Source organism: Charadrius vociferus, unplaced genomic scaffold (genome assembly GCF_000708025.1).
Source record: "Charadrius vociferus isolate BGI_N301 unplaced genomic scaffold, ASM70802v2 scaffold39, whole genome shotgun sequence".
Taxonomy (NCBI): domain Eukaryota; kingdom Metazoa; phylum Chordata; class Aves; order Charadriiformes; family Charadriidae; genus Charadrius; species Charadrius vociferus.
In genome coordinates, this window is record NW_009650188.1 from 2,227,235 (window position 1) to 2,239,952 (window position 12,718).

Here is a 12,718-nt window from a genome sequence, read left to right on the forward strand (position 1 = left end):
AAGAGTGAGTCCTATTGCTGTTCCTGTTAATCCATATTTGAAAGCAAATTAAACAGCAGGGTGGCACTCTATTCCAGAATAGGTATCAGATGCAGGAGGATAGCCCATACACTGATGAGTACTGAAATTGTTTGAATTACAAGAAAGCAAAGGTTAATTTCATGCCCTTGAAACTGCTGTTTACAAGGGAAACCAAATACATGATAACTTATTTTTCTTGCTGGGCATATTCTCTGTATCATAGCTAAAATCAGAGTCTCCCGAGAAGTGTCACGTATTTGAAAGTTCATCTGTTACTATTTGAAAAGTGCTTTATCAAACCTTGGAGGAGTTCACAATGATGTAATTTTTAAATCGGCTGTCTCTTTAAAAGAAACAGCCAAACAACAACAAAATTAAAATCCAAACCTCCAAGCCCCTATTTTTTATTAACTTGCTTTTTTATTACCAAGCCAAAGTCTTAAAGACTTCAGGTATGAATTTAGAGAGTCGTGTTTTGCATTGAAAAAAAGGTAAATTTGTGAGTGCTTGTAGAGAAGGATCCAAACAAGTCTATTAGCAAAAGTTGCCGTGGGAGACCCCAAAGCAGTGCTGCTGAAAGAACTTCTAAGACATCTGGTTCAGCCTGAGCTTTTGATTGCCTCTTTCTGAGCAAACAGGTATAGTACAAAAAATAGTCACATTGGTGCATCGACCCAGAGCTTTGCTTCCTGAAGCCAACAAAATTATTGCTTGTCCTGTTGGATTTTATGTGGGTGTCTGAAGATAAAAACGTTTTTAAAGCGTTCGTGTTTCTCTCTTGAAGAGCTGGGAAATCTCTCTCTATTCCTAAGTGTTCTGAGAGCTGTGAGATTCATCCTGTGTTGTCTGTTAGGCAGCACACCCATGAGGTTGAAGAAGAATTTCAAATTACTGCTACAGCTGATTTCATTTAGCGTGACAAAAACCTTCCATGGCTTGAGCCAAATGTCTTTTATCTATGAAGCAAACAAACCCTCCACCAACAAGAACTTATTGAAAAGTTGATACTTGCGTCTCCTTTTTCTGTCAGTAAATGTGCAGCACAGAAAATTATCGTGCAGCTTTTGGCTTCAGTCATAAATGGCTGGCTGCCATAGACACAACATTTTATAGCTGCCAGGGGTCTCACTTTGAATGTGCTTTTTCTCTGCAGTAGTCAGATGACCTTTAACTGGATGCAGGTGTGTCTCTTCTAACACAATTTTTTATCATGTGAGCGTATTTCTCAGTCAATAAATGATCTTTAATTACCTTTCACATCTGTTTTCTTCATTTACCAGTAAACAGAAGGATTTTGTACTTATGTTGAACTGCAAGTTTTTGGTGAAGCCTATTGGCCTCTTAAAAGTTGTATTTTAGTAGTACTTAAAAATAGTCGTAGATAAAAAAAAAAAAATGCTCTGTCACCTTTTTTTCATCCCCCTTCCTGTCTCCCCTTTTTCTCCCCCCTCCCAGTTTCCCTCCCTGCCTTCATTTACATAGGCTTTTGGTCTAGGGAATGCAGAGTAGAAAAGGAAACAGGCTTCAGAGGCGGTGTCTGACAGAGTAATGTGGCTTTTAAATCCAAAAGTGGAAGGAGCAAAGCAGAAAGAAGCTACTGAACGGCAGAGCTCTTTCAGGCAGATTGGTATTTGTGGAAGTAGAGGGAATACCGTAATAGGGGGTGGCTTAGACCAAAAAATGGTGAGACACAAGTAGTAAGGTCATGGTAGGGTTATCCCTACTAAAACGTCAAGAAAACCAGAAGTGAGAAGAATCCAAGTTGTGTATGAATTTGTGAGCTTTTCTGACAGCCTTTCCCCAGTCAGCCTTTGATACTGGGAAAAATGCTAAGTGCTCAGTAACGCATGAGTGCTCATATATACAGTAATTTACACATACACATTTGATTTGACTGGACTACTTTTATGCTTAAAATGAAGGACATGAGTTCTTCTGTGTGTTGAGCAGTGTCTGGAAGAGAGAGAACGGTCTGAGTTCTCTTACGAACAAGCCTTGATAATGAAGAAGAAACAGTTGCTGTGCTGTTTGTATTGTCTTACTCAGTAGGCATTTATTAAAAAAGCAGAGTTTGATTTTAAAACCAAGAGACTGTGTGTCTGGTTTTGTTGGTTTTGGCTGAGCAAATGACAGCAGAGAAGCCTTTAGGCTCTGAAGCTTGGCTTTGATCCACACCTTCTTGCGAACTTGTTACTGATAATGCTTTGCAATTCTTCCATAATGTGACTCAGAAAAACTTGTCAATAGTCTGTCACACTCTGGGCTGTGTGATACTTTTTCTCCCAAAAGCTACTACTCTAGGCCTGGCCTTTGACTGTTACCCATTTTAACACTTACTGTAATGCTTCTGTCTTAGATCCCTGCCAAAACGGAGCTTCATGTGTGGATGGGATAAACTCTTTCTCGTGCATCTGCCTACCTGGATTTCATGGAGATAAATGTCAAACAGACACCAATGAATGTCTGAGTGAACCGTGCAGGAATGGAGGCACGTGCACCCACTACGTCAACAGCTACACCTGCAAGTGTCAGCCTGGGTTTGAGGGAACCAACTGTGAGAACAACATCGATGAATGCACTGAGAGGTGAGATAACTTCACTGTGCTGTTGCACTAAGGACTCACACAATCTGTGCTCGTGGCTTGAAGTCAGTCCTACTCAGAGGTAGTTTTTAACGATGAGGATGTGTTTTCCTGCCTTTTATCATTGAGGTATACTTGTGATTCATGCAAGGAGAACTTTCCTACCTTGTGCAGGATACCAGCTGAAAGACGGTTGCCTGTCAAAGTTGGTCTTCAGTTTGCACGACTAGTTAGAAGCTTAGTTCCATTATACGAGGAATATGACAGTGTTTAACAAATGTTAAGACAGTAACAGATGCTAGCTCATTAAAACATAATTTATATTTTTATAAGACCCTTATCATATAGGGAGGGAAGATAATTCATAGAAACATAGAATTGTCTAGGTTGGAAGGGACCTTTAAGATCATTGAGTCCAACCATCAACCTAACACTGCCAAAACCACCACTAAACCATGTCCCTAAGCACCACATCTACCTGTCTTTTAAATACCTCCAGGGATGGCGATTCCACCACTTCCCTGGGCAGCCTGTTCCAATGTTTGATAACCCTTTCAGTGAATAATTCTTTCCTAATATCCAATCTAAGCCTCCCGTGGCACGATTGATTGCTTATAAACAGTTACTGTGTTGAGAAATACAAAAGCTGCAAAAATGGAAGCGATGGCCAACCCTCAGAAAGGCGGGAAAAATAAATTAGCCCTGAGTTGAGTTATTGACTGCGTATAATAGGAAGAAGCGACCAGGAGGAACACTAAATCTACAAATTCTCTGCTGGAAAGGTTTAATCATCAATGATCTTCTAATGCTGACAAATTGGATGTGGTTTAGCAGTGTTGAGATAAAACCTGAGGTCCTTCTAAGGGGGAGGAGGTGTGGAACTGAGTTAAAATGCTCAACAGCTGGTCTTTATATAAATCCTTCACTTGGTAGTTTTAAAAGCTCTCTGACGGTTAACCCCGTGTATCCATGATCTGCCTGCATATTTATTTTAAGCTTTGTTAGGACTGATTTAAGTAACTTCAGATTCTCAAATGGAAACAATTTCTAATAAATTGAAATGGTTAAAAAAAAAAAACCCAATTAAAAAATAGTCTGATCTAATCTAGTTACTGGAAACAAATAAGATGCCTGAATGCAAAGCTGTTGGTATTCTCATGCGTTTTCTGCACACAAAGAAAAGATCTTTCTTATCTCCTATAAAATTGCATTTGTGGGGGAGGAAGTATCTTAACATCTTTTGCTTAAGAACTGGGTTGTGTCACTGATGAGGGTGTGTTTAATTTGCACAACAGTTGTTTAATCAAGTGAAATATGTTGGGTGTTTTAGCAGAACGCCTGGTTCTTCCTTGAGGTTCATCCTGGTTTTGTTTTTGTTATCAGTCAGGACAGAAACCAGTCTTGCAGGTATGAATGAAGGATGTAGCAATTTTCAACGCTCTACCAAGCTAAACCAGTCACACCTTCTCAACCAAAATTTCCTGAGCTATACTTAAGCGCACCGTGATGGTTGGCTAATTTGAATTCCGTTCAAATAATTCTTCCGTGTCTTGTGTGAGAAGCCGCCTATGAGAGAGTGCCATCTTCTTTTGGAGATGGGTACCTGATTTCAGTGAAACACGCCACCTGATTGACAGTTCCTCTGTCTTCTCTTCCCTGTTTTGCCATGAATGTAAACGGTAGTTTCTGCTCCCTGTAAAACAGAATTCAGCCCACAAGGCAGCAGAGCATCTCTAATGAATAGGTTAATGTTGACATCTCCACCATAATCACAGTCAGAATTTAGATACTTCAAACTTGCACTGGAAGTTCAAGGAGGTGTGAGTCAGTGGCTTCTCTCATGGAAGTACCCTTTGACGGTGCAGAGGACAGATAACAAGCACGAATTTGTTTTGTGTACTTTATCAAACTGATTATCTTGAGTCTGATCTAGGGTTATTTTCAGAGGAGCAGGAGTTTCCTGGCAGACATTTCTTTAGAAGGAAAAAGGAGTCAATTTTGCATGAGGCATCACTTCTCCTAACTTTCCCAGTCACTTCTCCATAGGACACCTAATCTGGCAGAATTTCTTATGAGCAGAAGATTGGGGCGGGGGGGAAACTTCTTTGATCTGAATTCTGCCAGGGCATGTATGAGTAGTTTTACAAATCAAGGACTTAAGGTTCTCATGAGAAGAGGAGGAAGGAATTTAGCAATACCAATACTTTCACATGATTTCAATGAAGAACATGCTTGTGTTTTGCATGTTATACAAACTTTTTCCTTGAGAAAACATGCCTGTTACTCCTTTGAAGCTTTAAAAAAAGGCAAATTGTTTTGTTTCTCATAATTTGTAATACAATTGTAATTTGTAATAAAATTTGTATAAAATTTATCAGTTTGAGCAAGCCACACGCCTTGCCTGGTACAGTACTGTTTGTGGTCACGTTGAAGCTGGGAAGATTTCATTAAACAAGTTACCTCCATCACTAATGACTCACTGAAACCCTGCTTTTCTTTCTTTGCCTACCAAGGTAAAAGAGGGTGAGCTGGAGTCCCCTTGAATTGCTGTTATCTGATTTATGCTTCTTTAGCAGGAACTTGACAGTGGTCAGAAGATTCTGTAATCTGGTTTTCGCTCTCATTTCAGTAAAATTTATGTGCTGTTTGGCTGTGAGCTAATTGCATTTTGTCTCCGCTTACCTTTCTTCTCGCTCTCTTGCAGCTCCTGTTTCAACGGAGGTACTTGTGTGGATGGGATCAATTCCTTTACTTGCCAGTGTCCGGTGGGATTTACAGGACCTTTCTGCCTCACGGAAATTAATGAGTGCGATTCACGTCCTTGCTTGAACAAAGGCTCCTGCGTGGACAGCCTAGGCACATACCGATGTATATGTCCTTTGGGTTATACTGGGAAGAACTGTCAGGTGGGTGACATTTTCTTGCCCGTTCTGCACAGGGCACTGTTGTTTGAACTATCCAGCAGCAGAAGTGAATGGGTTAGATGTGAGGTACCAAATGTGGCAGAGCTCTTGTTCCTTCAGTTCTGGGAAGAGGCGGTTGACCCATTAGCCCTGGGAAAAATAAGTCCAGTGCCTCTGTCTAACAGAGCAGGTGCCCCTGTGCAAAACTCTGGAAATCAAAACTGTCTGCACAGAGGAGAAAAATGCTTGGTTATTTATGAGGACAGGTATCGCTGGAACCTTCTAGATAAGTTCTCTCCATACACGAAAAACAGCTGTTAGCTTTGAAAATGGCTGCATTTCATTTGAAGCATAAAATTGTCCTGATTGAAGGCAGAATCCTGTATGAAAAAAAACCAGCAAACAAACACAAAATAAAAAGCAGAATATCAGTCTGATTAACGGGACTTGGATTTAACTGAGTTATTTTTTACAGGGAGGTGTAGTTATTCAGAGCTGATTGTAGATTTTGGTTTTCTGTAAGAAGCCAGAAAATGTTTTGGGGCAGTAACTGACGAGATTGTCCTGTTCACAACCTCAATAAAAAGCCCTTGCCTTACTTGCACACTTAAGTTCAGGCAATTTACGGTTTTCCCCAGTTGAGCATAGGCGCTGCAAGCTCACAATGTAAATGACTGACTAGTACCTATTAAAAACTTTAAACTTGGCATGTCACAGTGGAAACAGAACGCTGATTTAATTTTTCCAATCAGAGTTTTTTCTTTTTCTTCTGTGCTTATCAAAACAGCAAGAATGATTTGAGACTATTTCTGGCTTTGGAAGAGTAAACACTATATTGGCTTCCTTCGTAAGCAGTCTGAGTGCTGACATTTAAAAAAAAAATCTGCAAATTTCTTAAACTACTGGAAAACACTACAATTTTGTAAGAATTTTGCAAGTGTCTTTCATGTCAATGTGTTTTTGTAAAGCAGTGGGCACAAGAAGAAGCATTTTAGTGGCAGTGGGGGAGGTGCTTTTCCAGTAGTGTGTTGCTAGACATTAAATTGTCAGGTCTGCTTCTAAGTATCGCTATTGGAGGAAGTGAATGCAAAGTAATGAAGTGATATAAAAAAGCAACCCCTCTGCTACCCTAATTATGCATTCTGGGCACATGACTGAAATCTTATTGGGAGAATTAGCATTGAGAGTGATCGTAAAGTACTGTGAAGTTCAGTAGTTCCTCTTCTGTTATGTTTGCTTTGTTTTTACTTGAGAAAAGGATTATGTTCCTGTCCCCAAATTAAATGTTGTGGATTCTCAGAAGGTCTGCTTTATGTTCGGAGAAGCTTGATCATAATGTATTACCCATTTTATGCAAGGAATCAGAACTTTCTAAATTTATAAGTACTATTCAAAGCTGTATTGGAGAGATTTATAGATTACAGCGACAGTGTAGTTCTTGTCTTAGTGGTAAACTGGCTTGACCTAATTAGCGAAGCTAAATAAGCAGAACAAAATCAGACAATGATTCATAAGTTATAGAATTTGCATGTAAAACAGTCAGCTACTCATTACAAATGCAGAAGCAAGAGGCTCAGTGTTTTTCTTCTTCACGCTCAACTACATGTGATAAAACTTAATTCCAAGTTTCTTTTTTGTTGCCTGTGAAAGCACAGATTTTTCTACTTTAATCTTTGTGAGGAGACAGTTTGCATCTGAAAAGCAGAACTTTCTGCAATTGCAATTGCATTTTACAGCCAAAATTCAGTACTACTCGCTTTAAAAACCTCATCCTTCCCTCAAGTCAGCTTGAAATCAATCAAATAGCTGTATTACTTTGAAGACTACGTGCTCAAAAAGGAACTGATGGTTAGTGGTTAGTTTATGTTAGGTCAGACAGTTGTTTTGGGTCCTCACTCCACTTTCATATGATGATTTACTGAGTTTTAGTCTCTTTGGAAACTTTGTTTTTATATAAGGAATCAAGAAAAAGCAGTATACTTTGGCCCATCTTCAGTTATAAAACAGTTGTGGGATTTCAACTGAATCTCGTAAGACAGGGAAATTCAGAGATAGCATAGTAGAGTAAATGGGGCCAAAAGCAGGTGTGGTGAGCTGATGACAAAAAGGAAAAGCAGAGATCAAAATGGGAAACACATCTGTCATCCTCAAAAAACAGTGAAGGTGGGGAGATTTCAGGAAAAGAAAGGGCACCTGTTGATAGTTGGAAGCCTCCTACTAATGTGGAACTAGAAGCCTCGTCTGAGATAAAACAGAATTTTCTCAAAGCCATCCATCCAGAGATCCCTCTGCATAGCAAGGTGTGAGGATCAGCTTACTCTTGAAATGTTGCTGCCACCTGGGCTTTACTTCTGTGTACATTTGCTCTTACTGTGGCATATGAGACTGTCAGTGAAGCACCTGGCTTAGACTGGGACGTACTGTCCCTTTCTTTCCAGTGCCATATGGAACCAGTTTTGCAGAGCCTAGCTTCCTTTCTTTGCTTCTTGAACTTGCACTCACAGTAGCGTTTCCTGCTGCTCTTGCCAGGTATCATGTTGTGTTTTTTTCTCTCCAGGCGCTTATGGATCTCTGCAGCAAGTCTCCCTGTAAGAATAAAGGGACATGTGTCCAGAGCGGAGCCCAGACTCGATGTGTCTGTCCATCTGGCTGGACTGGCGCTTACTGCGATGTGCCCAATGTCTCGTGTCAAGTGGCAGCTTCGCAAAGGGGTAAATAAGCATCCTCTGTGCTCTAACTGAAGACATTTCCGCATGCATTGTTAATCGGTGCCCCCTTTCCCCACACACCTGTGAACACAGCATGCATTGGAAATCCCAGAGAGCTTTGCCTCTAGGTGGTCGATCGTGATCTAAGCAAAAAAAAAAATCTCTGCAAGGTTGTACATGGGAGTCAAGGCTTTCTTGACCCTCCCTGACAGAAGAAGCTAGCTTATACCATAGAAGTATTAGAAAAGAAGAATTAAATATGTTATGAAGTCTCAGAGTTTTAGTAATACGGTTTTACATGGGCTGCCTTTTTTGAAAATGCATTGGCTATTTATGCCTTTCTGCTAAATCCCAGGCAGGCCAGGTTGAATACATGTTGTCCTTGTACAAGAAAGGCGTCTTGTAACTCATGATCTTTGTAAGTATTTTTGCAGAGAATACTGGCTACTAAAGCGCACTATTTAGCTATATAGGTAATACCATGGCCTCCCGAAGTTGTAATTTCCTGCTTCAGAAGATGCACATGTAAAAGATTTGGGGTTTAAATTAATTTCTTCCTGGAGGGTGGCTTGTAACCGCGGCTGATGGACAGTGTCATGCCATTTTCAGTCCAGGAAATCCAAACAAGCAGTGGCAAAGGAGAAGGATGTCAAGGTCCCATAGCTTTTGCAGATATTCTAGGTACAAACACTGAACCTTTGTACCGCAACAGTTGTACTTCAGATGGGTATTCGCCAGCCAGTTGTAAAATGATACAGCAATATAAATACTTCATGCCAGTGTTGATGCTGATGATCCAAAGGGGACAGAGCAGCGACTTCATTTGGAAGCCGGTTGTGGTTCTGACCCACAGTAATTTAAAGAGTAACTCTTCGATTTTTGAGTTTCAGCCTTTCAATATGTTGTGTGTAGCCATATTCATTCTGGCCTGAGCTACCAACACTGGCAGCAAATGTGTTTGCTCACTGTATGTAACTTTGTTTCAGGAGTCGCAGTGGACCAGTTGTGCCAGCACTCTGGTCATTGCCTCAATGTTGGAAACACGCACCACTGCCAGTGCCAGGTGGGTTACACTGGCAGTTACTGCGAGGTGCAGCTGAATGAGTGTGACTCCAGCCCCTGCCAGAATGGTGCTACCTGCCGGGATCACCTGGGCGGATACCAGTGCGAGGTAATGCACGGGGGTTTAGTAGGAAGAGGTCTAAATATCTGTGGTGTTGTAATGCGAAGGAATCAAAAGAAATCAGAAACACATGCAAGTGGTAGAATAGCTTCAAAGAGGGGATGAAAGCAACCTGCATCTGGAAAGAATTTTTAATTTAGCTGTGGCAGAAGGAGTGCTCCTGAGAGGCTTTTAAGACTGAATTAGAGGTGTGATCGTAAGGAGGTGTGGTTTATGGCCATTTGAACTCCTTGCCTCTTTGGAGTTGGAGTTCTTATCTTGAAAGTTTTTTTTTTTCCTCGAGGTGTGGCTTATATATATATATTCTATATATATAGAATGCATTAAAGGAATGTTGTATTCTCCCTATTGAATGGGCAAAGTATCCCATGCCTCTTGGTGGAAGATGCCTTTCACTGCTTTCTGTTTCCTACAGCTGATGCAGAGAACAGTGTAGACCATGAGTTATGAGTGTTATATCAACTTTCCTAAGCTTTTCAGAATGATAGAACACCTTATGCCTAGAAGGAAAGGAATAAAGTCACTCATATTCAAACATGCAGCGTGTTGTTGAGTAGTCGCATGGTTGAGTTGTGTGCTTAAGCTGGCTGGCTGTGCAGCCCTTGAAATCGCTTGTAGTTGTATAGCTACAAAGGCAGTCATAATCTGTCCCATTGAGGGTGCGTTTTGTCTGTGTTAGCCTTTCTCAGATGTCTACTAACGTATCTGTTAGGAGAAGATTATTCACACTTATTTTTATACTGGCAGTGTGTGCCTGGATACCAGGGTGTCAACTGCGAATATGAAGTGGATGAGTGCCAGTTTCAGCCCTGCCAGAATGGAGGAACATGTATAGACCTCGTCAATCATTTCAAGTGCTCCTGTCCACCAGGAACTCGGGGTATGAAGCTCAGCAATTAAGTGAATGTTACAAGAGTGAATTTTCCTTTCTGACTACTGGTTTCATGACGTAGAGTCTCAAGGGAACGCATTGTTTTCTTTGAAGAATGTTCCCAAAGTGCAATGAATCCCTTGAGATACATATTTTTCTCTTTAAAAATAAACACTGCTTTTTTTCTTCTTTTCTTTTTCTTTTTTTGCTTTTTCTCTTTTAAAGGAATAGGTCATGACAGTGTCCTTTGGGAATGTATGATTTGTCTTTGGCAAAGGGGATGGACTAGATTACCGTTAAGGTCTCTCCCAACCCTGTCTGTTTTGAGATAGTAAATCCAAGGTTTCTCTTTGGCTAAGATGCTATGAAATAGACAGAAAACTTGCTTAGTTCTTACATAAATTCAAGTGCCCTTTATTTTTTTTAATTTTGGCCCTGCATTGTTCTCCGTCATGGAGTTTTTTGTGGAAAAGAAGTTCAGTGCCTCTAGGCTAGCTTAAACTATTTCAGTAAATTTGAGCTCTTATTAAAAGCTCTTTTTTGAAAAAAATTTCCACAGTTACATAATGGTGGCTTTTAGTAAGTATGATTCCACAGCCTGTTTAATGTTGTGTTTCTTGAAACCTAACCTTCCATTTCCCTGTTATATCTGACCTGATGGCCTGGACTTCTACCTTTGAAAATATTCAGGATTGCACATTTTAACCCATCAGTGAATGCTTTCTCACTTCATGTTTTTTCTTAAGTTTATTCCTCAAGTCAGGTAAAGATTTAGCATTCTTCTGAACTTACTTTTTCTTTCTGGTGTGTCACCCAAATGTGGGCAAAATCTCCAGATGCGTGTCAGATCGAACTAAATTCTTGGTTCATAAAGTAAATTTAAGTAAAATTATAAAATAATCTAATATATTTGCCTCCTGCCCATGCGTATTACCAGTTCGTTCACTTTAGTGTGGCTGCCAGCGCATCTTCCTAGTCTGGATAAGTATTTATTTCATTGTAAATTATTGCATTAGCAGTTCTTCATATATTGTTCTTAATTTGTCCCTTCAATTTGAAAAAAAAAAAAAAAAAGTTGCTTTTTGTGTCTCTACATCAAAGTGTGTATTTATGTACCAATTTCTGCATTGCCAGAATTTCTGTGTTGTACTAACGCACCCGTCCTCTTTTGAGAGGTTCCAAATGTACTGCTTCTAGTTCTTCAGTCTTTATTTGTTGAGATGAATTACTTTTTGGGTGTGACTTTGGTTTTTTTTTTTTTGTAAATGAAAGCAATTAGAAAAGATTCGTATAATTACTTATGATATCAAGACTTAGCTTTTGTCCCTGGCCCAGTTTGAAATGAATAGTTTACTGATGCCAGTATAAGCATCCTCCATATTTAGGCGAATGGCTTTACTTGCTCCAGATGGATCAACTGTATTAAAGGACAAAACTTCTTGCTTAACTTACCCTCTCTGTCCCCTTTTGTCCGTTTTACTGTGTGGTGAAGGCAGAACCAGTAGACAGTTTCTTAAAAGGGAACCCCGTAGGGAGAGGGGGAAACTGCCATCCCCGGCCAGCGCTGGGAGTTTACTGGAGGTCCCCAGAAGTCAAACGGCAGGAATGGCATGCTGGCCAGGAATCTGTGTTTTATCACAGTTGCTTTTCTGTTGGTTTGTTGTTGCTTGTTTTAATGATGTCGCTACAAATGCTCTTTGCCGAGTTTCAGGGTTACCGCCAAGTTAAATGAATGGTGGGAAGCTCGCAGCCTTGCAAGGGCAGCACAGGGCTCTCCGGCTATGTTCTGTCGCAGGGCTAAATTGAGTGCATCTTTTTTGGTTTTGTTATGGTTTTGTGTTTTTAATTATGCCCTTAAATTAAGTCAAGCATGAAAGCTGCTAAATACCAGTATGACCTACCATTGAGAACATACTGGATCTAAAACACATGCTCTCTAGGTCTGATCTGAGGCTGGCTGAGTGCATGGGGTATGGATTGCATTAAACTGGGTTCTTTACCTGTTTATATCTGGGGCTGTGTGTGAAGCAGTCTTAAAACTTGATGAGCAGTGTAGGAAATGAGGCCATCACACCGTATCCTCAAATTGTTGCTTTTTACTGTCTTGACAGGTCATTTCTGTGAGGAGAACGTTGATGACTGTGTTGCAGACTCAGGAGGACCCCGCTGCTTTAATGGAGGGCGGTGCATTGACCAGATCGGGGGCTACAGCTGTTTTTGTCTCCCAGGCTTTGCAGGCGAGCGATGCGAGGGAGATATCAACGAATGCCTCTCTAATCCTTGTAACCCTCGTGGAAGTCTGGACTGTGTTCAACTGATAAATGATTATACATGCATCTGCCGTAGTGCTTTTACTGGTGAGTTAGTCGTAAACATGCTTCCAATTTCAGAGTAATATCTTGAAAAATGGTCATTCTTTCACATTCTGGCAGTCATGTTATCTAGTCACT

The 12,718-nt window shown here is 40.5% G+C and overlaps 1 protein-coding gene across 1 annotated transcript in view; it reads left to right on the forward strand.

Annotated features, from left to right (window-relative positions):
- The window catches only part of NOTCH2 (notch 2), a 99,831-nt gene that overhangs the window by 58,721 nt on the left and 28,392 nt on the right, over positions 1-12,718 (forward strand). The window contains 6 exon segments of the mRNA XM_009892893.1: positions 2,378-2,606; positions 5,308-5,509; positions 8,064-8,217; positions 9,201-9,385; positions 10,145-10,277; positions 12,380-12,625. Of these exon segments, the coding sequence (XP_009891195.1) occupies positions 2,378-2,606; positions 5,308-5,509; positions 8,064-8,217; positions 9,201-9,385; positions 10,145-10,277; positions 12,380-12,625 (1,149 nt within the window).